Source organism: Euleptes europaea, chromosome 21, assembly GCF_029931775.1.
Source record: "Euleptes europaea isolate rEulEur1 chromosome 21, rEulEur1.hap1, whole genome shotgun sequence".
Lineage (NCBI taxonomy): Eukaryota > Metazoa > Chordata > Lepidosauria > Squamata > Sphaerodactylidae > Euleptes > Euleptes europaea.
The window spans coordinates 2,139,742-2,164,022 of NC_079332.1; the positions used below are offsets into that span (position 1 = coordinate 2,139,742).

The window sequence follows — 24,281 nt, forward strand, 5'->3', positions numbered from 1 at the left end:
CTTGCCCTGAAGCCTACAGTATTTGCCAAATGTAGCCTAATGTGTTAAAAAGCAGATTCCCTGAATTACCGGTTTGCAGTTAGCGCCAACTGATGCTTGTTTTTAACCACAGACCAAAAAAAAAATGTACACTTTTCAGCTTCCAGACATTCATTGGAGGAATTTTTGCTTTTTTGTTTATTTTTGCGAAGGGAGAAAAGCCAAGATCATTATTTTAGACCATGAAATAATGCAGCCTATTTACCCAGAATGAGGGTTTCAGGATATGTGGTTATTAAACAACACATTTAAAGTATTATCTTTATTAAAAGACATGCCCTGGCTGCTTTTCATATCTTTAATTATATTACGGCAGCGACTGCAGAGAGGAAGATCATTGTTATTGCGGCAGTTAAGGCTGCTAAGGCAGAAAAGGGAATTTCTTTATAAGCTGGCGTGGATGCAAAACCACAGTCCTGGATTGGGGCGGTCACAGAATCAGGATTCCAGTCTAGGGATGCCAACCTCCAGGTACTAGCTGGAGATCGCCTGCTATTACAACTGGTGTCCAACCGATAGAGATCAGTTCCCCTGGAGAAAATGTCCGCTTTGGCAATTGGACTCTATGGCATTGAAGTCCTTCTCCCGCCCAAACCCCGCCCTCATCGGGCTCCGTCTCAAAAACCTTCCGTCGGTGGCGAAGAGGGACCTGACAACCCTATTACAGTCAGACCTGGTCTAAGAACAATTGGAAAGCCTCATGGGCAAACATCTGGGACAGAATTAGGGTTGCCAGGTCCCTCTTCGCCACTGGTGGAGCCTGAGAAGGGTAGGGTTTGGGGAAGGACTCCAATGCCATAGAGTCCAATGGCCAAAGCGGCCGTTTTCTCCAGGTGAACTGATCTCTGTCGGCTGGAGATCAGTTGTAATAGCAGGAGATCCCCAGCCGGTACCTGGAGGTTGGCAAACCTAGACAGAATGAGAGAAGCGTGGAGCAGGAAGCCCGCAAATCCCACTTGGCTTTGTCCTTTCGAGAGGCAGTACTGGAACTAAGGCCATCGTGGCTACTTGAGGAAGATCGGCCTCCTCCTGAGAGGCCGGGGGTCCAACAGACCTGCGGGGTTTTTTTTTTCCTTTTCAGTTTTCTGCACACTCTCGTTTTGCTGCCGCCGTCGTACTGGAAGAATGAACGTTACCGTTTAAGAAAATCCATAACCAGACAATGACGAATATCTGATTAAATGTGAAGTGCCAGGAAATCCCAAACTCGGGCATATGTGCTATATTCCAATTCTTGCCTGACAGTGTCGATTAAGCGGGCTCTCGCTCAAACCCGAGGGGGCCAAAGCTGTGCGGCGCGAGCCGAATCCCCCTCCCACTCGAAGGCTCAAGACAGATCACTACCCCACAGATGTGACAAACGCCCTCCTCTGCAGCTTACCCCGACTCTCCCATCCTAACTAGAGCTGGTTAGTAGAAAAGGGCCAGAGTCCAGTAGCACCTTAAAGACTAACAAGAATATTTTCTGGCAGGGTGTGAGCTTTCGTGAGCCACCGCTCACTTCTTCAGATACAGCTAGACTGTGAATCCATCTGTCTTTAAGGGGAGGAGAGTGAATTCAGACAAGCATTAGTATGTCAATGTTAACAGTATGTCCATGTGAATAGCAGGCGTGATGGGATTAGGTGTGGCATGCAGAAGAGTCTGTGATGTCCAGGGGAGAGATGAAAGAGTTCCTCTAGAGTATTCCTAACCAAGGCTCTGAGCAGAGCCCTTTGAACACATGAAGCTGCCTTATACTGAATCAGACCCTTGGTCTATCAAAGTCAGTATTGTCTACTCAGACCGGCAGCGGCTCTCCTGGGTCGCAGGCAAGGGGTCTTTCCCATCACCCACCTCCCTAGTCCCTTTAACTGTAGTTGCCGGGGATTGAACCTGGTACCTTCTGCATGCCAAGCAGAGGCTCTATCACAGAGCCACAGCCCTTTGGTATGGTCCCAAGAGCATCACAAGAAGCCCACAATGCGACTTTTCTCCCCCTCAGTGCAGAACGCCCTCCCTGCCCCCAACCGTCCTCTAACATTTCCGTTTCCAAGGCCTGCTTGGATTCCCATTTAAAATTTGCCTAAGATAAATTATGCCTTGATTACTAGTTTGTGTCTCATTGCTCACCACAAACAGGAACATTAGGTCCGCGCGGAGGACGCTAATTGCCTGCCGCCCGAGCTCATTTTGTCCTCCGTGATGAATGGCGACTGCTAACAAGGCCAGAAACTAACTTTCGTGTCGCCGGTGCAGTTTTTAATGTGGAAGCCTCTTGCAAGTGGAACGGGCTTCCTCGGGAGGTGGTGAGCTCTCCTTCCCTGGAGGTTTTGAAGCCGAGGCTAGATGGCCATCTGTCAGCAATGCTGATTCTATGACCTTGGGCAGTTCATGAGAGGGAGGGCATCTTGGCCATCTTCTGGGCATGGAGTAGGGGTCACTGGGGATGTCGGTGTGGGAGGTAGTTGTGAACGCAACGATCTGGAGGTCGGGGCTGATTAGGGTTGCCAGGTCCCTCTTTCCCACTGGTGGGAGGTTTTTGGGGTGGAGCCTGAGGAGGGTGGGGTTTGGGGAGGGTAGGGGCTTCAATGCCCTAGAGTCCAATTGCCAAAGTGGCCATTTTCTCCAGGGGAACCGATCTCTACCGGCTGGAGATCAGTTGTAATACAATAGAATCATAGAGTTGGAAGGGACCACCAGGGTCATCTAGTCCAACCCCCTGCACAATGCAGGAAACTCACAACTACCTCCCCCACACACCCCCAGTGACCAATACTCAAGAGAAGATGGCCAAGATGCCCTCCCTCCCATGATCTGCCCAAGGTCACAGAATCAGCATTGCTGACAGATGGCCATCTAGCCTCTCCTTCAAAACCTCCAGGGAAGGAGAGCTCACCACCTCCCGAGGAAGCCTGTTCCACCGAGGAACCGCTCGAACTGCTAGAAAATTATTCCCGATGTCTAGACGGAAACTCTTTTGATTGAATTTCAACCCGTTGGCTCTGGTCCGACCTTCCGGGGCAACCGAAAACAACTCGGCACCCTCCTCTCTATGACAGCCCTTCGAGTACTTGAAGATGGTCATCATATCCCCACTCAGCCTTCTCCTCTTCAGGCTAAACAGGAGATCTCCAGCTAGTACCTGGAGATTGGCAACCCCAGGGCTGATCAGGACTTTAGGGTTTGGGCTTGAAGTTTGGCCTTTTCCTGAAGCATTGCTCTTCCAAACTTTTATAGCCATTCCAAGGAAAGGTGTGTTTGTGGGGGGGGGGGGGTGTCTGAGAAACACTTTGACTGTCAGTCAGATTCTTACCATCTCGGTGTATTTGAGAATTTTAAAGTGCTGGAGCGGCTTGTTTCTTGTTATAAAGCCAACTGTACGTGGGTAGGCGGCGTTCAAACCGCTGCAAAGGTTTGTTCAAAATGCAAAAAGAATTGGCATCTCAAAATTCTCTCCACAGGTGAGCTGTCTCAGCTAAGGCAGCAAGACACGCCAACGGGGAGGGGGCTCTTGCCATGTTCTCTCCCCAGCTATATTTACAGGAAGGGGGGGTAGTTTAAATAATACATCTGTCTCTTCCTGCCCTATTTAAGGAGCCTGGATTTGTTTACTTAGGCATTTCCAATTTTGTTTTTTAAGCACCCAAGACGGTTTCAATATTGACAACAACATCAATTACGGAACTATTAAAAATAAAGACCCAGCAATGTAACACAATAAAATAAAAATGGTCGTTTTCCAGTTAGGTAAGCACCCCGTGGCATAGAGTGGAAAGCTGCAGTACTGCAGTCCAAGCTCTGCTCACGGCCTGAGTTCGATTCCGACGGAAGCGGTTTCAGGTAGCCGGCTCAGGGTCGACCCGGCCTTCCATCCTTCCGAGGTCGGTGAAACGAGTTCCCAGCTTGCTGGGAGTAAAGGGAAGACGACCGGGGAAGGCACTGGCAAACCACCCCGTAAACAAAGTCTGCCTAGTAAACGTCGGGATGTGACGTCACCCCATGGGTCAGGGATGACCCGGTGCTTGCACAGGGGACCTTTATTTAAACACTCTAATCCTAGACTGCTCAACGATGCTGATTTTCCACACAGAGGGGATTTTTAAAAGCAGAAGTGCTTTCCAAGGTGAATCCTCCCATCTGTGGTCTGAGAAGTTCCAGCCTTAGTAAGGAAACAAGGCCTAAGAAAAATCAGCAAGACTTACCTCTGAGTACTGCAGCCTGCCAAAATCGCTCGGGGGGCTCGCGACCTTGAAGACCTTCTTTGGCATCACCCACGTCTCCAAGGTCTCTAGTTTGCTGGCGGCCAAATTGGTAGCGTGATGCTTCACGAGGAAGCCCTGAAAATGATCGGCCAAGAAGTAGAGGTGGACTGAAACCGGGTGGCCCATCGGGTAATACCTGGAAAACACGAACGTGCAGGAAACGGACAGATTAACAGCACAAATGAATGGCGTTGCTTGCATCTGAATGGGGTTGGCTAACTTCTTCAGGCTGCCGAAGCAACTGGCATAGCCCAGTCAAGCTCCAGGTACTGGGGGAGAAACAGGCACCTCTATACTAATACCAAAGGTTAGGAAAACAGTATAGGAGCGAAAAACATTTACAAACAAGGTGCAATTTTTATATAAGCTACTGAGATTCCTAAAAACATACAATGTACAAATACAAGTAACCACACTATAACCAACACATAGTATGTACAAAATTTACAATAAAGGAGCCAAAAATCTTTCAAAGGTCTCAGCAGAGTACCAAGTCTGTATAAGTTCAAGTTCAATTTTCAGATGAATAAGAAGCCACAATCTTCTATAGGATACGGCCGTTTCAAATTCACAATAGTGTAAAATCCTTCTTCAGTCCTTCAGAGAATTGCTTCTAAAGAGTGTATAGTCATACACAATCATTTTCATATCCCTCATAGGGTAAGTATAAATCAGGTTACTATAAGACGTCCAAAAGGTATTTCACATCATGCAGCTCCACTCCAAAAACCTCCCGCCGGTGGCAAAGAGGGACCTGGCAACCCTAACTTTCAACCTGGCCAGCACCTTTCCCCAAGAGGCACAGCTCAGCATGAGCTTAAAAAGCAACAATCATTCAGAGAGAACCAATGTTTCCTGCTTTCACACCGACGCAGGATAAACTATCTTGCTAAGACCAAACTGGACATGACGTGGGGTATCCATGATCCAATCTGTCCCAGAGGGTTTACCTTTAAAGCAAGGTGGGGAAGGGCATTGAATTTGTTTGGAACAGGCACCAAGTTTTATCATTTTGGAAACGGCTATTAGCCTTCTAGCGCAGGGGTCCCCAAACTTTCTGAGCTCGCGGGCACATCTGGAATTCTGCCACGGCATGGTGGGCGCAGCAACAAAAATGATCGCCACAGTGACACAGTGTAGATCCTTGTGCTGTGGTGGCAGCTGCTGCCAAAGCAACAATTTTTAAAAAAATCTACACAGCCAATCAAATCTCCAATAGTCAACCAGGCGCCTTGCTGGGCAAAAGCCCTACCTGGCCCCGCCCAAGTCCTAAAAACACCTGGCGGGCATCAGAAAAGGAGTCAGCGGGAGCCATGCTCTAGCGGAAGAAAGTACAGGGACAGGTCATCAGGGTATAGCTCACACACAGTTTGGATCGAAAGTCTGGACTTTCGAAATGCACCTCCTCTGAGCAGAACTGCGATTCCCAGAGGGTGAGAAATAGACCCAGCGCAGAATGCCAAGGTGGCAGATGCCAACGGGCCTCAGGTGCTGAGCAAAAAAAACGCCCAGGGCAAGGGAACAGTGTGACTTTAATTTGGGAGTCCGTCTTCTGGGTACGCTCCGCAGCAAATATTGACAGGCTCCACAAAAACGGGAAGGGAAACAGCCTCTTGGCAGCAGCGAGTTTAAATTAAAAAAAAAAACAAACCAAGCATCCAGAGGTGGAAATAAATAAACTCAATTTAAAAGGAAGCCTGTGTCAAAACGAGTGGGCGCAGGAACGACCTGCAGAGGGTGCCCCTGACTTGCTTAACCCTCTCCAAGCGCAGTCCCCAGGCATGCCGCGCTGCCTCCAAATGCAATCCGATTTACCCCCCTGCCCCGTGGCTGCAACGCTGCCGAGGAATGAAATGACGGGGAAGATTGCATTACTGGCTGATTTCACAGGGCTGCCGGCCCCCTCCGTGCAAGGGAAGAGTCGGAAAGGGGGGGCGGGAGGAACAGGAGGAGAAACGGACCAAGGTGACATCCGTATGACCGACGGCAGCCGTTTATGAAAAGGATAATTGCTCACAGCACACTGGAAGCACGCTGGCCTCACCTGTGACCCTGGGAACCACCTGGCTTACAGTCACCTCCCCATCCCCTCCCCACAACAGACACCCTGTGAGGTAGGTGGGGCTGTCAGAGCTCTAAGAGAGCTGTGACTAGCCCAAGGTCACCCAGCGGGCTTCACATGGAGGAGTGGGGAAACCAACCCGGTTCACCAGATTAGCCTCTGCCGCTCATGTGGAGGAGTGGGGGAATCCAACCCGGTTCTCCAGACCAGACTCCGCCGCTCCAAACCACCGCTCTTAACCACTACGCTATGCTGAGCCCCACAGGTCAACCAGAAAGGCGTGTCTGAACCTACCGGCAGCTGTTGTCGCCGTCTGCGTGGAAAGAGGCCTCTGCTCTCCTGAGACCCGAGCGGGAAAAGGAATGGTACATGGTCAGCGCGACGTCGCTGAGGCTGTGGACGCCGTCCGGTTCATCGTACGCATTCTCCCAGTACGACCGAAGGCCCGGCGTGCCAGACGGATAGTTGCCGTATAAATAATAGTCCAGTTGGCCAATTATTTCTTGGTTCACTGCGGCTTCGAATTTGCGTGCGAAGAAAGTCGGCCGGGCGGTTTGCTGCGATGATAAGAAAGGGGGGCGGGGGTGCATTAAAACTAAATGGCTTCTGGGCTGGGTACCTATCTTTTGAATACCGAGCCGTCGTCCCAAATGACAAGATAATGACAGGAGCCGTATTTCCCTCCAACGGAATCTGCACAACATTTACCCAAAGGAGTGCTAACAAGCGACGCAGCGTCATTGCATTTCTGAAAAGATTGGAATTACAGCTGGTGCATTTTATTTTCCACACACCGTTGCGATAAGCAATTCCCCCACCCCCCGCTTGCCCCTTCTCCTGGATTTTCATTGCATTTAAACGAGAGGGGAAATTGCCAGGCCATTTCGGGGGGGAATTAGCTGAAGTAAGCTTGATTCTATGCATACGTAAAGAGGCCAGGGTGCCTACCAGGAGGCCGGGGGCTCCGGGGGCTCCTACTCGTGAGGAGTAGGGGCAATGAAGGGCCCTTCCAGGGGTATAGAAGAGTGTAAGGAAGTGGGATGAAAAGCCCCAATCCGGCTCCCTCTGCTCAATAAACCCCCAAGGGTCTCAGAGACAGACAGTGTGGTGCAGTGGTTAGACTTAGACCCGAGAGACTAAGGGCCATGCCGAATAATGCACTTTGAAACCACTTTCAGTACACTTTTAAAGATCATTTGCAAGTGGGTTTTGCCAGTCCACACAGTGCGAAAACGCACGGTTGCTTTAGCCTCCTTTATTCCCGGTTTCAGCCAGGATCGGACGCATGCGTTTTTGCCGAACGTGCCTTCGATCCTGGCTGAATCCTGGCTGAAACAGGGAATAAAGCAACCGTGCGTTTTCAACCACAGTTAAAATCCAGCTTCAAAGTGCATTGAAAGCGGACTGAAAGTGCATTATCCGGCACATACGGAAGTGCGTTTGGATTCAGACCCCCGCTTGACCCACGGGGTGACCCTCTCTTGGCCTAACTAACCCACCTTAAAGGGTTGTGAGGATTAAACGGGGGAAAGCAGAACGGCAGATGCTGTGCCGAACCCTTTGGAAGACGAGCAAAATAAAACTCCCAACAGGCAGGCTTTCGCAGCTGAATCGTGGGGCATCCCGTCTGGGGTCTGGGACCGCCCCCTGCTGAAGCTGCTACGTCTCGGGCTCCGCAAGCCCCCAAGTTGGACACAGCAGGCATCCGAACCCGGCGACCGCTCACCTGGAACCGGTGGAAGTCCGCGGGCTTGAAGTCGTTCGGAGAACAGCCGCACCAGTCCACGATGTTCTTGTACTGGCATTTGCAGCCCAGTTTGCGGTTCCAGTTGGTGATGCGCAGGTTGTTGTCCACCATGGAGTTGCAGTGAGGGCTGTTTTCGAGGACGGTGTGAAAGAAGGACTGCGCAAAGAAGGGGGGACAAAACATCCAACGTTTTGGTTCATCGGACTCCCCTGGGGTGTCCCCTCCCCACTGTTTTGTTTTATTTTATTTCATTTATTTTCAATAAAAGAAAACGGAAATATAACATTACCAAAATACACACGCTACAAATTCTTGAAAATGAACTAAAACCGTGTTGCTAATATAACTAAATATCCATACCAGTGAACCAAGCAATACGCTATCTATTTATGTAAAATCCGATAATTATTACATCACTCCCTCTCTGTGATTTATACTTTGGAGTGTTTTTTCCCCCATCCTTGAGACTGTTACATTCCAGCAAGCGTCCAGTTCTTCCGTATTTCTGTCATACCAAAACCTGGGCTGGAATACTTTTCTCATTCCTCCCCTTCAAAATACCTTCTGTGATGGCCAAAGACTCCATCTGGGAATATTAGTGTCCAAATATCATCTACATGCGAACAAAAGGTTACCTCTTTCTACCTACGGTGTACCTTTCAATTTGCCAATGAAAGGTCTACAGCCTCTTATGTGAAACGGCACAAGAGGAACAAAAGGTCTGGGGACGATAACCAATGTTATCACCGTAAGCCGGCCAACCTAGAACGCCAGCATTTCCCTTGAAGCAGAAATGCGCCACGAGCCAAAAACGACCTTGCGCTGAAATACGCAAGACACCCCCGGGTGGCAGAAGGACATTACATCCTCTGCGATTACTGCCAAAATGCTTAAGTCTCTGTTTGCCGATCTGAGAAATTTCCCATCAGGCTTTCCTAATTATACCCCCGTATTGCTATAATTTCAGCTCTTATATAAATCATATGTACCGATGCAAGGTTAATAGGTCACACGAGAGTGAACTTTAAAAAAAGAAAAAAAATGGGGATGGAAAGGAAATCTTGCGGGGACAGAAGTGAAGCATGATCAGACTGAGCGGTGGCCGGGCGGGGGGGGGGGAGAGAGAATAACGTGAGCTTAAAGAGCAGCGGCTGCTCGAGTAAAATCCACGACCGGATACTCTATAAATAAATGGCATAGCATTTAGTATGGCTGACCCACCCAGACAATCCCCCTGCTCTTTTTAAATGTTAAACGACAGCTCAGTGAATATGGATTTTATGCTTGAATTGCATGGTTAAGCCCATCAAGGCAGACCTTGTACTTCAGGCCAGGGGAGGTGGCGGTGTGGGGAGGGGGAACCTACTCAATTACCCACCGCCCTATGTCCTTTTATACTGGCGCAGGCCCTCCGAAGAGAATGCATGTGGGGGGAAAGGTTACCGGAGGTGAAGGGGGTGACACATGAAGCTGCCTTCTACTGAACCAGACCCTCGGTCCATCAAAGTCAGTATTGTCTACTCAGACTGGCAGCGGCTCTCCAGGGTCTCAGGCGGGGGTCTTTCACATCACCTACTTGCCTAGTCCCTTTAACAGGAGATGCTGGGGATTGAACCTGGGGCCTTCTGCATGCCCAGCAGATGCTCTACAAACTCAGCCACAGCCCCTACCCTAAGAGGATACTTTTCATTTTTTTTCCTTTAGAAGAAATGGGATTAAAAGGAGAACTTCTACGGCCTGTCACTGACCAAATGTTTCATGGCCTGAATGCAGAAAGATGGCTGTCACCCTTGCATCTTGCTTGTGGTAACTGCTACTCACTGCAAGACTTCCCAAGTGGACTTCCCATGAAAAACGTGGTCTTTGGGGTGGGGTGAGAGGTGCAAAGAGAATGGGCCTCCATCTGGTGGCAGAGCGCATGCTGTGAAATCGGGAGGTCCCAGGTTCAAGTTCTGGCATCTCTAATTCAAGATCTCAGGGAAAAGGTGCCGGGTAAGACTTTTGTCTGACTAAAATGTTGGAAAGCTGCTGCCAGTCAGAGTGGAAAATGCTGAGCTAGGGCAGCAGAGAAAAGGGACCTGGTATCATTTTGTGAAACCAAGAGGAGACAGCTTTTTGCAAAATAAAGAAAAGCAAGCACACACACCCCAAATATCAACAGGACGATTTTTCTCATGATAAAGCAAGCTTGAGAAAGACTCCAAGGTCATTTTTGCTAGTCAACCTACTCACCTCAGCTGGAAGCAGCGTGTAAGAGTAGAACCTCTTCATCTTCGTCACCAGATCATCGCTAGAAAACGTGACGTACTCCACAAACTTCCTGTTGAGCAGAAACCAGTCCGAGCCTCCGTCCACCGTTATCCCATCAGGAATTTTCCGGTCTCCCAGGCGCCACATGTGCGTGTCGCATTCCAGGAAAAGCCTGTCCAAACCTTGTTTTCTAATAAATCTGGAAAGAAAGCAAGTTAAAATCAGAACTTATCTTTAAAAATATAAGTTAAACATCAATGCCCACTACCCTTACTGACAAATACTTCACCGACGTGCTTGCAACTCTCCCTGTTAGTCGTTTGTGTCCTAAAGGTTTTTTAAAATGCAAATTGTTTTCCCTTGTGGTCATTAAATTCAGGGGGGTGAAATGGAGCCCCGTGGCGCAGAGTGGTCAGCTGCAGTACTGCAGTCCAAGCTCTGCTCACAACCTGAGTTCGACCCTGACCGGAGTTGGTTTCAGGTAGCCGGCTCAAGGTCGACTCGGCCTTCCATCCTTCCAAGGTCGGTAAAATGAGGACCCGGCTTGCTGGGGGTAAAGTGAAGACGACTGGGGAAGGCGACGGCAAACCACCCCATAAAAAAAGTCTGCCGAGTAAACGTCGGGATGTGACATCACCCCATGGGTCAGGAATGACCCGGTGCTTGCACAAGGGACCTTTACCTTTTAAAAACCGAACCTTGATTACTCACCGAGAGGGTTCCTTCTGCTCTGAGGAAGAAGGGCATCTTGAAGTGTTGGACGGGAATCGCCCCAATGCTACAAGATGCCCTTCCTTCAGAGCGAGAACGCAATCTAGATTACTCACCGAGAGGGATCCTTCTCCTCTGAGGAAGAAGGGCATCTCGAAGCACTGGGGTGATTCCCATCCAACAATTCAAGATGCCCTTCCCTCGGAGCGAGAAAATCGGGGGGTAGAGGGCGTGCACATAGCCAAGTCACATCAAAACATTTTGTTCGAACCAAGCTAAATAATGCTCTGAGCTTCATCTTTTCTTTTCTTTTTTGCGCACCTCCCAGAATACTGCGCAATTTTGGTAATTCAGCCATTATTAGCCTTATCCCTGATGAGAATTTCTTTTTAAGAAAACGATGGAGGAACCCAAGAAAGGCAACCACACGGAGATAGGGACGCGGTTACGAGTAAAGGCAGCCAGCCCGGCAAAGCTGTGTGCGTTTTTGACAGGCGAAAAGACCAAAAAGCTGTCAAGAAGCTGAATTAAAAAAAAAAAAAAAATCCACAGACGAGCTTCTAATTTCACTTTCTATTATAAGGGGTAATGGAAATGTCTTACAATTTTAATGCGGCGTTCTAGAATCTCCAATTACAATATTTATGCAGTTCCCTGCAAATTAAATATTAATTCACACAAAAGTTCCATCATTCCTTTCTACAATTCAGAAAACTAAAAAAAAAAAAGAAGAAGAAGAAGAAGTTTACTTTAAAAAAACAAGACGTAATCACTTTATGGAAAGGCCTGGACATTACCAGGGATATCTTTTCAGCCAGCGAGGCCTCCGTGCGCTTTAATTTCCCCAAAACCACAGGAAGAAAGACACCAAGTTTGGCTTAATGGAGGCCACAATTTCACTTAAATGCTGATCAGTCCCTGATAGAGAATCTCTCTTTTTTTTCTCCCAGTGCAGGTGGGGCAAAGGCATTGGGGGTCGTATGCACCAGGGGGGTTTGGTATTGCTTGCCAGGTTGCTGGCAGAGAGGATAAATTTATAATGGATGCATCAACTCAACTCTTTTGTTTTGCTTCAGAGATAGGGGTTGCCAGCTCCTGGTTGGGAGATCATAGAATCACAGAGTTGGAAGGGACCACCAGGATCATCTAGTCCAACCCCCTGCACAATGCAGGAAATTCACAACTACTTCCCTTACACGCACAGTGACCCCTACTCCATGCCCAGAAGGTGGCCAAGATGCCCTCCCTCTCATGAACTGCCTAAGGTCATAGAATCAGCATGGCTGACAGATGGCCATCTAGCCTCGGCTTCAAAACCTCCAGGGAAGGAGAGCTCACCACCTCCCGAGGAAGCCCGTTCCACTTGCAAGAGGCTTCCACATTAAAAACTGCACCGGCGACACGAAAGTTAGTTTCTGGCCTTGTTAGCAGTCGCCATTCATCACGGAGGACAAAATGAGCTCGGGCGGCAGGCAATTAGCGTCCGCCGCGCGGACCTAATGTTCCTGTTTGTGGTGAGCAATGAGACACAAACTAGTAATCAAGGCATAAGTTTTATCCTCACAACAACCTTGTGAGGTAGGCTAAAGAAAGTGATTGGCCCAAGGTCAATCAGTAAGTTGCATGTTACTCTCTTCCTCCATTCCTCTCCCCCCCCCACCCCACGATAACCCTGTGAGGTAGGTTAAGCTTGGAGAGAATTGTCTGGCTCCAGGTCACGACAGTGCAATCCTCATCAGAGTTGCTCCACTCTAGGCCCATTGGTTTCAATGGTCTTACACCTGAATAACTCTCTAAAGGACTGCACAGATAGTAAGTTTTACGGCAGAGTAGGAATTTGAACTCGGTTCTCCCCAGTTCTAATTCACGACTACATGACAGACTTACTTCCTGGGCCATCGCCATTTACAAACCTGACTATTTATCTAAACGAGACAATCCTTTTAAACTTTGCTGATCCATGTAGATTGCAACAAGTAATAGATTGCAATAAGTAATTATACAATTACTTATTGTATAATTAATTTACCTTTTGTGGGGGGGGCACCAGAATTGCAACGGCTGCAAATCAGCCATGAAAAGTGAAAGCAAAGTAGGAAAGAAAGAAAAAGAAGGTGATGACTTTTCCGAAGTTAAGGAAGTGCAAACAAATATTCTGGAGACTGTCCCTTCTCACCTGTGAAGCTACTTCTTGCCAATTACAAAAGGGGGAAAAAATCAAATTAAAAAGAAAATCTAAACTCTAATTAGCGCTAAACTAAATGAAAGGGGAGGGATGATGAAATCTGCTATAACCACTGCAGGTTAAATATTAATTTTCTAATAATAGCCAGCATGGCTAAGCGATTAGAGTTATCGTGCCTAGAAAGGTTGCCAGAGCTTTTCCCTCCAATTAACAACTAACAGATTTGTTGGGAGTATTTACTAACAAACCATTTGTCATTTTACTTTTAACATATGGCTCGAGCAGTTATGGATATTTTTCACAGAGGGAAGAGACTGCTTTGATGCCCTCCCAAAAGATGCGTAGGATTCAGATTGCTTCCAATATTTTTGCGGAGTGGGGGGGGGGAGGCTGTTATAGGGGAACGTATGTTGACGAATTTCTTCAAAGTTGCAAATGTAATTAACTTGGGGGAAATAAGAAAATCTGTGTATGAACTTCAAAGAGCCCCATTTACTATAATGAAACACCAACAGAGGTTAGAATGCCTTGAGTGGAATTGATCTGTCTATACCTTTTGGGTTGCTCTTCCTAATAAGAGCCCAGAATAATTACATCTGTAATTTTCCAGTTGTAAACACAGTGATTTTCCTTTCCATAGAGACACAGGTCTATTCAGTACTAGATGCAGTGGATACTGCACCCATATAGTAACTTGCTCAGAAGTATTATTTAGGGATCAACAAATCTGTATTTTAAAAATTTCTTCCTTTGTGTAGGATCAAGGGGATCATCTACATTCCCACCTGTTTTTTTTTGTGACTTCCTGTGTTTGTTTCTTTCTTTCTTTTGTATGCTGTTTTGTCATAAAAATGGTATTTAAATACAATTTGTGCACAGTTTATACACAGTTTCAAGGGCAACATTTCATTTGAATTTTCGTCAATACGGTCGGCAAGAAGGCTGACCCAACCAAGGGAAAGCAACATCACATAACACATTAAACAGGGAAGAAACCTGAAGACAAAGACAAAAACGAAGCAATACAAGGTTTTAAGTATTTAAAAAAACACCTTTTCTGGTTAAAAAAAAATGTGTTATACAAATCCCATTACTTATTTCGACAAGTTCGTTCGACAACGTAGGGCTGCCTGATCTCCCGATCTGACAAGAGATCTCCCTCCCAGAAGCCTCTGTCCCTGCCGCCAATCAATAGGGCAGCTGGGGAAGAACTGACATCACCCTGACACCATGACGTCCCTTCTGGCACAAAAACCCGGATGTTATGTCATCTCATCGGGATCATGCTCTAGGATCCCACCAAAACTCGGGGGGGGGGGATCCTAGAACGTCATCCTGACAAGATGGCATCACTTCGGGGTTTGCGCTCGAAGTCACAACATGGCTTCAGAGAGATGCCTGATTTGCAAGTCCCAGCCCCATAAAAGCTCCTGCCAGTTGCCAGCATGGACTGGCAATCCGGACCAACAGGTGACTTGCAGCACCTTAAAGATATTTCTATTCTAGCATAACTCACATTGCCAGAGTCAAGTGACGAGCTACACACTATTCGTTTTATCTATTTAAACAACAGGATCAACGAATCATAGAATCGCAGAGGTCACCTAGTCCAACCTCCCTGCTCAATGCTGGACCAGCCTAAACCATCCCTGAGAAGAGCCGTCAAATACAGCAAGAAATGTGGCCCTTCACAGCTTCACGGATAAAGTGCCTGCCTAGCGAGAACCTGCTAAATGCATCTTACAAAGAAAACCTTTACCTCTTCCCCCCCACGCTCGGCTTACTGTAGCCGAAAGGGAAGGCTTCGTTGTTGAATGCGGAGGTTTGACTCACCTGAACGGAAGGCCGTTTTTAAACGCTGATCATTACCTTGGTTTTGTCCTACAGACAATACGTGCTGTAAACCGCTTTGAATTTGCAAGGGGGAAAGAAAAAGCAGGGTAACGATATTTTCATAAAACGCTGACAATAATTGCTTTTGGAATGCATAGAGGGAATAAAAGCATCCATCAGTCACAACACGGACTGAGATGTAATTAATTGTTTATGTATTTGGAAGGCACAATCGCCACAAAAAAAACATGAACTATTATTAATACTCCTCTGGAGCCAGGCCAAGCACAGCATTAGCACCCTCTATTATTAAATTAATAACCAGATTAGCGTGTTTAATTCATCTGAATCACTCTGTTCCCAGCTGAGCGTAGCCACTAAAACTCAGCATTAAGCACAGGGGTCATAATCCATTCCCTTGTTTTTATTTACTCATCTGCAGGACGGCGAGCAGGTGATCCGGGAAAGGAACGGAAGGCATCTGCCTGACCTTTTCATATTGCTTTCCCAATTGCACTCCACAGTCCAAACGCAAAGATATCTCCTCTCTAAACAGTTTTTATGTTTTGAAGCACATGAAGCTGCCTTATACTGAACCAGATCCTCGGTCCATCAAAGTCAGCCTGGTCTACTCAGACTGGCAGAGGGTCTCCAGGGTCTCAGGCAGAGAGGTCTTTCACATCACCTACTTGCCTAGACCCTTTAACTGGAGATGCCAGGTATTGAACCTGGGACCTTCTGCATGCCGAGCAGATGCTCTACCACTGAGCACTTTAGCATTTTTACTGTGGAGGGTACTGGCTGATTTCAGACAGAACATTAAACCACGGTTAAGGACTATACCTCAGCTATGTATGGTGTAGTGGTTAGAGTGTTAGACTAGGATCTGGGAGGCCCAGTTCAAATCCCCATCCGGCCATGGAAGCTTGCTGGGTGACCTTGGGCTAGTCACTCTTTCAGCTTGATCCACCTCACAGGGTTGTTGTTGTGAGAATAAAACAGAGGAGGAGGTAATGATCTTGTAAGCTGCTTTGGGTCCCCATTTAGGAGAAAGGAAGGAACAAATATATAAACATATTGCAAACTGATGTACATAAATCCACTGCAAACCAGAAAGCATGCTTTGCAAAAAGAGAATGCAAACCGTAGCTCATAGAGAGAGCCTGGAAAACTCCAGGAGAAATTCTCCAACATCTCACCAAGTTTGACTTAAAAATGGGATGTTTCATAAATGCGAGATATGAATTGTACTAAGAACTGTATTGATAGACAGTTTGAAGGGCAGCGGGAATACTGATAAAGGATTTAGCGATCATCACAAAGTGGATCACCTAAACAACACACAGAGGAGGAAAACAGTATTGCAACATTGATAGTTAATGCCAGGACTCAGAGAGAGAAAAAACTCATTACCTTGCATTGTCCCTTCCATGTGACTTCAAGAAGTTCATATCACGATATCTGGACAAGAACGCGACAAGCTGCTCGTTGGTCCTGCGGAAAAAAATGCCCCAAAATACAAAATCAGCCAAACATATCTGGCGTGTAAAGACAGAAATATAAGTTCAGCTCAGCAAATCGCCATTCATTTGACAGGCAACAGGCTAAAGTATCGCCCCAGGAATACTGAAAATTATTATTGAATATATTTTGGCAATTCAACAGAAGTTTATTCTTGGCCATCCATTCTCCCATCCCTGGAGAGAGACTAGGGGCGAAAACGGATGGTCGCTTCAGCCTCCTTTATTCCCTGTTTCAGCCAGGATTGAACACTTGTTCGGCGGATCGCATGCGTTCGATCCTGGCTGAATCCTGGCTGAAAGGGAATAAAGGAGGCTGAAGCGACCATCCGTTTTCGCCCGAGGACACCGACCGGCTCCATTTGGCACCAACCTTCTTGCAGAGGCCAAGAGGCAGCGTGCCTACGTGAAAAAGGCTGGGGAAATGGAAGAGATGAGGTGGTGGTGGTACACGTGGTGGGGGCAGAGGGGGGATACTTGTCCAGCCCTCCCTCCCAGTCCTGGAGTCAGCGCTGCAAGAATCATCCACTTCCAAGGTCATCTGTGTGGGTGTGGGTGTGTGTTTTGCCGTCAAGTCACAACTGACTTATAGCGACCCCGGTAGGGTTTTCAAGGCACGGACTGTCCAGAGGTGGTTTGCCATTGCCTGCCTCTGTGTCATGCCCCTGATATTCCTTGGAGGTCTCCCATCCAAATACTTGCCAGGGTCAAGGATGAGAGGGTATGAAGAAGGAGTAGGAGTAGGAGTTGGGATTTATATGCCAACTTTCTCTCCACTTAAGGATCAAACCAGCTTACAGTCACCTTCCCTCCCCCTCCCCACAACAGACACCCTGTGAGGTAGGTGGGGCTGAGAGAGTGACTAGCCCAAGGTCAACCAGCTGGCTTTGTGTGTAGGAGTGGGGAAACAAATCCAGTTCACCAGATTAGCTTCCGCTGCTCACGTGGAGGAGTGAGGAATCAAACCCGGTTCCCCCAGATCAGACTCCGCCACTCCAAACCACCGCTCTTCACCACTACACCACGCTGGCCCAAGGTCACCCAGCAAGTTCCCATGGGAGAGTGGGGATTTGAACTTGGGTCTCCCAACCCCTAGTCTGACACCTTAACCACTACACCATGCTGGCCCAAGGTCACCCAGCAAGTTCCCATGGGAGAGGGGGGATTTGAACTTGGGTCTCCCAGCCCCTAGTCTGACACCTTAACCACTACACCACGCTGGCTCTCCTCCGTAGACAGCTGGGGGGGAAAGAGCTTCATTTTCATAAGCTGCGGCAACCCCTTTCAAGCAAGCAGCTCAGGAAGCAGAAAACGATTCACTCTCAAAAGTTTGCATGGAGCCGCAAACACAAGCCGGGGACTCTATCAAAATAGGGAGCCCTCTAAGTGGCTTGCATTTACAAACTCTCCCACCATCTGAAGTAACAGTTCATTATTGCCCTGATGAATAAAGAACAAGTTAACCATTGACTCAGTCTCGGCCAGTTGGAGTAGCTGTCTATCAATCAACTTAAATGGCTGGATGGCGAGGGCTGGAGGTTTTCCTTTCACGCTCACTCATGTGAGCGCTAAAGTCTCCCAGGGTCGGAATCTGCATCTCAATTTGGCATCCTCGGGGGGAAAAACCAGGGCTCTCTGTAGCCAGCTTTGCCGATTTTCACATTTGCCGCTCCGCCGCTTCGCCATCTTAGGGGGATGAATAGACATTTAGGGAATTTACTTAGCAATCCCTTCCACATGAAAAGGCCTCAATGGCTGACATCTTAGGGTGGGTTTCTAGGCAAACACCGGCGTGCCAAGATGATCTTTGAAAGCATAACGCAGTGGCAAGGTACTTTTTTATCGCTCGAGTTTTCAGCAAGACGAAATTTCAATCCTACCCAACCAAGAAGCGCAATAACCATTTTCTTTGTCCTTTCTCCCCCCCCAACAGGACCGCTGAATTTTAGTTTTTTCCAGATGTTACACATGCTGGGAGGCCAGAAAATGTGAACACCAGGCGTGCAGGCTACCGTGATCCCCCTGGCACATGCGGTCGCCGTATTGTCTGAACCGGGGCAATCTTCAAGTTTTGCATACATGCACAGCTTTGGTACGCATGACGCAGAGTCCCCCCAAAAACCCAGCGGTCGGTTTGCACATACCAAAGCAGCATGCGCTTGAAAAACACACCCATTGCCCCTGTTCATGGCATGGTGACGATGCGCATCAGGAGGATCTAAGTGTGGATGTAACATCTGAAATGGCTCTTATTTACAGGGTTGCCAGGTCCCTCTTCACCACCGGCGGGAGGTTTTAGGGGGCAGAGCCTGAGAACACAGAAGACCTGTTTTCTAAGCTCATTGCTCCTCAGATGGTCAGCTTAAAAAGGGGGGGGGGTTAAAATTGTATTAAATACATAAATATAAACGCTTAAGTGAAAATCCACAGCAGGCCAGGAGAGAATTTCGGCAAGGATAAGAGAATAAATGCGATTAAAACTATCTCCGGCTCTGGATGCCTGCCAAAATGCTGCCAGTTGTGTTTGATATGTAAATGCTCTGCAAAAATTATTTCTTAAAAAACCAACTTTGTTGTGGGCCGCAGCCACTGATGCAAATCCTCTGCCAACGGTTTCTTCATCTAATTAGAGATATTGGTTTTCGCCAAGTTGGGAGTTTATAAAAACCCTCAATGTCTCATTATTCTTACAAAGCAGAATCTCATTTATTTGGAACGCTTTTCACGTTATATCCCAAGAAACCTTGAAGTGCCTTTGGTTAATGGGGGAAAAAACATACCCCAAACACCCAGCCTGTATTAGTTAATATGCCCTGGGCCTTTCTATAATCCCAGTGAGACTAATAACTGTGTATGAAAAACAACATACTATTAAAACTGCCCACCACACGCTGTTTTTTAGACTTTTCAAAGCCACTCAGTACGTGGGCACAGTTTGTACCATACACCCTCACCCCCTTCCCTTCTCCTGAAGGAGCTGGGTATGTCTGGCCTGAAGAGGAAAAGACTGATAGGGGATACGATAACCAAGTACTTGAAGGGCTGTCACGTAGAGGATGGTGCCGAGTTGTTTTCTGTTGCCCCAGAAGGTCAGACCAGAACCAACGGGTTGAAATTAAATCAAAAGAGTTTCCATCTAGATATTACGAAGAATTTTCTAACAGTCAGAGCGGTTCCTCAGTGGAGCATGCATTCCTTGGGAGGTGGTGAGCTCTCCTTCCCTGGAGGTTTTGAAGCAGAGGCTAGATGGCCATCTGTCAGCAAGGCTGATTCTATGACCTTAGGCAGATGATGAGAGGGAGGGCATCTTGGGCATCTTCTGGGCATGGAGTGGGGGTCGCTGGGGTGTGTGTGGGGGAGGTAGTTGTGAAATTCTTGCATTGTGCAGGGGGTTGGACTAGATGACCCTAGTGGTCCCTTCCAACTCTATGATTCCTCACCATAGCGCCCCCTTTAGGCATCAAAGCAAAAATTTCTACCCTTGACAAACTAGGGTTGCCAGCTCAGGGGTGGGAGATGCCCCAATGTGTGTGTCCTTCCCCCCGCCCTAAGTTGTTTTCCCACACGTAGGGCTTATGGCCAATCCCAGAGACGAGCTTGGGGGGGGGGTCAAATGGGCAAAAACAGCTGAGTCGGGCGTTGCAAGAGAGAACCAGCCGTTGGGAGGAGCAGCACCTGAGCTCAAACGAGAGGCCGCCGAATCCCAGGTCTGTGTCAGAATATCAGTGGCCTGTTACCCTCTCTGCAAGGCGCTGGGACGAATTGTGTAGCGGGACGGTGAGGTATTTTGCATCCAACTGTGCAAAGAAAGCAAAAGGCCCCATTCTGTTCCAGACCTACTGGCCCCTTGATTGTGATCAATTGAATCAATGGGGAATTTATTCTAGGGCTCAGTACTCAGCCTTTCGGCACTAGCCAAAGTCCACTAGCAAGGCATGGTGGAAATGAGGCACTCTCCGTTAGCCATTCCCAGCCCCTAAAGGTAAAGGTCCTTAACTTCGGGAAACCAGCGCAGATCCTTGTGCTGTGGTGGCAGCTGCCGCCAAGGCAAAGATGTAAAAAATCTGCACAGCCAATCAAAATATCCAACAGTCCATCAAAAGCCCTACCTGGTCCCACCCACTTTCTAAAAATGGGGGCCAGAAAAGGTGTCAGCGGGCACCGTGGGGACCCCCGCTCTATTTCTTCAGATAAGGCTGGAAGCCACTTAATGCTGCAGTGACACCTCTGAAGCTAAGGAAGGGCAGGTTTAGTCTTGGCCTGGATGGGACTCCCCTGTACCCTGTCTTAAGATCCATGATGGAAGGAGGAGGAGGAGGAGGAGGAGGGGGAGGAGGAGAGTTGGTTTTTATATGCCGACTTTCTCTACCACTTAAGGAAGAATCAAACCCGTTTACAATAACCTTCACTTCCCCGTAACAGACACCCTGTGAGGTAGGTGGGGCTGAGAGTGTGTGACTAGCCCAGGGTCACCCAGCTGGCTTCATGTGCAGGAGTGGGGAAACCAATCCAGTTCACCAGATTAGCCTCCGCCGCTCATGTGGAGGAGAGGGGGATCAAACCCGGTCCTCCAGATCAGAGTCCGCAGCTCCAAACCACCCCTCTTAACCTCTACACCACGCTGGTAGAATGAATGTATGTATGCATGTTTTCATACACCAAGCAGGCAGAATATAAAAGAAACATAAATATAAAAGAAATATAAACAAAATTAATTCACAGCCAGACACACATACAATGCAAATTTATTCCATTGATTCGGTGTGCATTGCTTGAAGATAATTTCTCTTTTCTTTGCTGCTCATAAATGGCAGGGGATGACTTGCTGGCTTTCCCCCGGTTTTCTTTTCTTTCTTTTTTTACCCGCTCATGACTCACGACTGTAAAAGGCCTCTATTATGCTCCCTTATGTCATTCCCGAGGTAAACACCCCATTAGGATGATGACCTGCTCACTCAAAGTCCATTTGCAAACGCTCTCAAGCTCTCCTACCTCTTTGTCAGACAATACCTCTCCCTTTCAGACCCTCGATATCTGAACGTGGTGCACGGGCTGCAATATTTAACAAGTCTCTCTGGGGGATTGTCCAAAGTGATTTAATGCAGACTATGAAGCTAACTGACCCGATGAGGAGACCAGCCCAGATAGATCAGCCTGGAACCTGTGGGCCGTGAAGCGAGCACTTCATGGGCCGGCACTCTCCCCCCTCCTATTGTAGCCCCCTTGATGTTCTCCAAAGAGTTGGAGGAACCCAATTCCTATGAGAAAAGGTTGAAGGAGCTGGGTATCTTTAGCCTGAAGAGGAGAAGACTTGAGAGGGGGCATGATAACCATCTTCAAGCACTTGAAGGGCTGTCATTTAGAGCAAGGTGGCTGAGTTGTTTTCGGTTGCCCCAGAAGGTCGGACCAGAAACAACAGGTTGAAATTAAATCAAAAGAGTTTCCGTCTAGACATCAGGAAGGATTTTATGACAGTTAGAGCAGTTCCTCAGTGGAACAGGCTTCCTCGGGAGGTGGTCGGCTCGCCTTCCCTGGAGGTTTTTAAGCAGAGGCTAGATGGCCATCTGTCAGCAATGCTGATTCTGTGACCTTAGGCAGATGATGAGAGGGAGGGCACCTTGGCCGTCTTCTGGGCATGGAGTAGGGGTCACTGGGGGCGTAAAGGGGAGGTAGTTGTGGGTTTCCTGCATTGTGCAGGGGGTTGGACTAGATGATCTTGGTGGTTCCTTCCAACTCTATGATTCTATGACCCTGAAGAATGCTCTGAGACAGGGTGCAAGTAGTACCTCCTGAAATCAGGAAATAAACTCAGCTGGGCGAGGGAGACGGTTTCTTAAATAGCTGGCTGGTGGGGCTGAGTGCAAAAGCTCGGGAGACTCAAACCGGCTCACAATCACCTTCCTTTCCCCTCCCCACCACAGACACCCTATGAGGTGAGTGAGGCTGAGAGAGCTGTGACTAGCCCAAGGTCACCCAGCTGGCTTCGTGTGTAGGAGCGGGGAAAACAAATCCAGTTCACCAGACGAGCCTCCGCCGCTTCTGTGGAGGAGTGGGGGAATCAAACCCGGTTCTTCAGATCAGACTCCACCGCTCCAAACCACGGCTCATAACCCCTACACCACGCTGGCTCTCAAGATGGGCCCTTGAGCCAAAGAGGCAATGCGCTGGAGCAAAGTAACCCTTCCAAAGGGCTGATCACGATACCTGATTGGGTAGTCAGCGGCACTGAGGTTGATGAAGAAATCCCACGGCCAGTCCTTCATTTCCATTAGATGGCGCATGCTTTGCAGGTAGGTGGACAAAAGGCTCGCTCCGCCCCAGATGGTCGCCATGCGCCAAGAGGTGACTCTCACGTTTGGGTACTGGTTGGCAAACTGGAGAACTTGCCGGTGTAAGTAATTGGATCGCTTTGTGGAAGGGGAAAAAAAAAAAGACACGTTCAAGAGTCGACGAAGGACTTCACGATCGTGTTTCCCCTAATGCGCAGGCTCAAAAACCCTGCGCGTGTACATGGAAACTACAAGACACAACAAGCAAAGAAACGTTTGGTGGATGGACTTGGCCACAGATGAGCATCGCAAGACCTTTTTTTTTAAATGATAGCCTTGGCTTGGTTGGAGCTCCAATCAGGTAAATTTATTAAGTCCCTTTCGGCCTCGAGGCAATGTCTGGCACGGCAATTGTCAAATTGTTTATAAAAAGCTGCAGGCGTGCATCAAAACCCCTGTGAACACTCTGGAGTCACTAGGTCAGGACAGTTGGTGCATATCTGCCAAAAGCACCTTGTACACATCAGCTGGTCTTAGGGAAAACGCCCTCATTACGACAGTTTCTCTGAAGTAGGTTCTCAACACAGATTGCAGCTTAGCTACTAGCTTTCGCTCCCTGGTCAACCTGGAAGCCTGCACAGCTAGGACAGCAGAGAGCTTAGAATATCCTGGACGCAAGGGGAAACACTTGGCATAGCCCTATACAGAGGCACGTTTCACTGTACAAGGCCATATATCTTTCATCTTGGAAACACTAGGCTGTGCACAAACGGTCTTGCATTTAAGGACCCAAAAAAAAAAAAAATCCCTGTATTTTCTAGGCAGAAAACGTAACATTCCCTTCTTAGTTCTAAAATTAATTACTTATGGCGTTTATGGATTACTGGAACTAACCAACGAACGGGAAATGCATCTGTAACAATGTGGCCGGTAATGCAATCAAACATTAGGCACTGCCAGGTTCCTCTTCGCCACCGGTGGGAGCTTTTTGGCGCGGGGTTTGGGGAGGGGAGGGACTTCAATGCCATAGGGTCCAATTGCCAGAGCAGCCACTTTCTCCAAGAGAACTGATCTCTACCGGCTGGGGATCAGTTGCAATAGCGGGAGATCTCCAGCTGGTACCTGGAGGTTGGCAACCCTATCAATCGTTGATTACATCACCGGCCACTTTGTTACAGATGCATTTAAAGATGTTTAAGGATGGGTGCATGCAATTTTTATCCGGACAGATCTAAGTGTGCCCTAATTTGGGTGGCCCAGGCTAGCCCAGATCTCAGAAGCAAAGCAGGGTCAGCCCTGGTTACTACTTTGATGGAAGATCACCAAGGGATACCAGGGGCGCTATGCAGAGGAAGGCACTGGCAAACCGCCGCTGTTAAGACTCTGGCCCTGAAAACCCTACTGGGTTGCCATAAGTCGGC

At 48.1% G+C, this 24,281-nt stretch overlaps 1 protein-coding gene across 1 annotated transcript in view; it reads right to left on the reverse strand.

Moving 5' to 3' along the window:
• Positions 1-24,281, reverse strand: part of XYLT1 (xylosyltransferase 1) — a 165,266-nt gene that overhangs the window by 4,895 nt on the left and 136,090 nt on the right. The window contains exons 6-11 of the mRNA XM_056866558.1: positions 22,796-22,998; positions 16,485-16,565; positions 10,325-10,541; positions 8,072-8,248; positions 6,640-6,902; positions 4,224-4,419 (exon numbers count right to left, since the gene is read on the reverse strand). Of these exons, the coding sequence (XP_056722536.1) occupies positions 4,224-4,419; positions 6,640-6,902; positions 8,072-8,248; positions 10,325-10,541; positions 16,485-16,565; positions 22,796-22,998 (1,137 nt within the window). The remainder of the gene's footprint in view (positions 1-4,223; positions 4,420-6,639; positions 6,903-8,071; positions 8,249-10,324; positions 10,542-16,484; positions 16,566-22,795; positions 22,999-24,281) is intronic.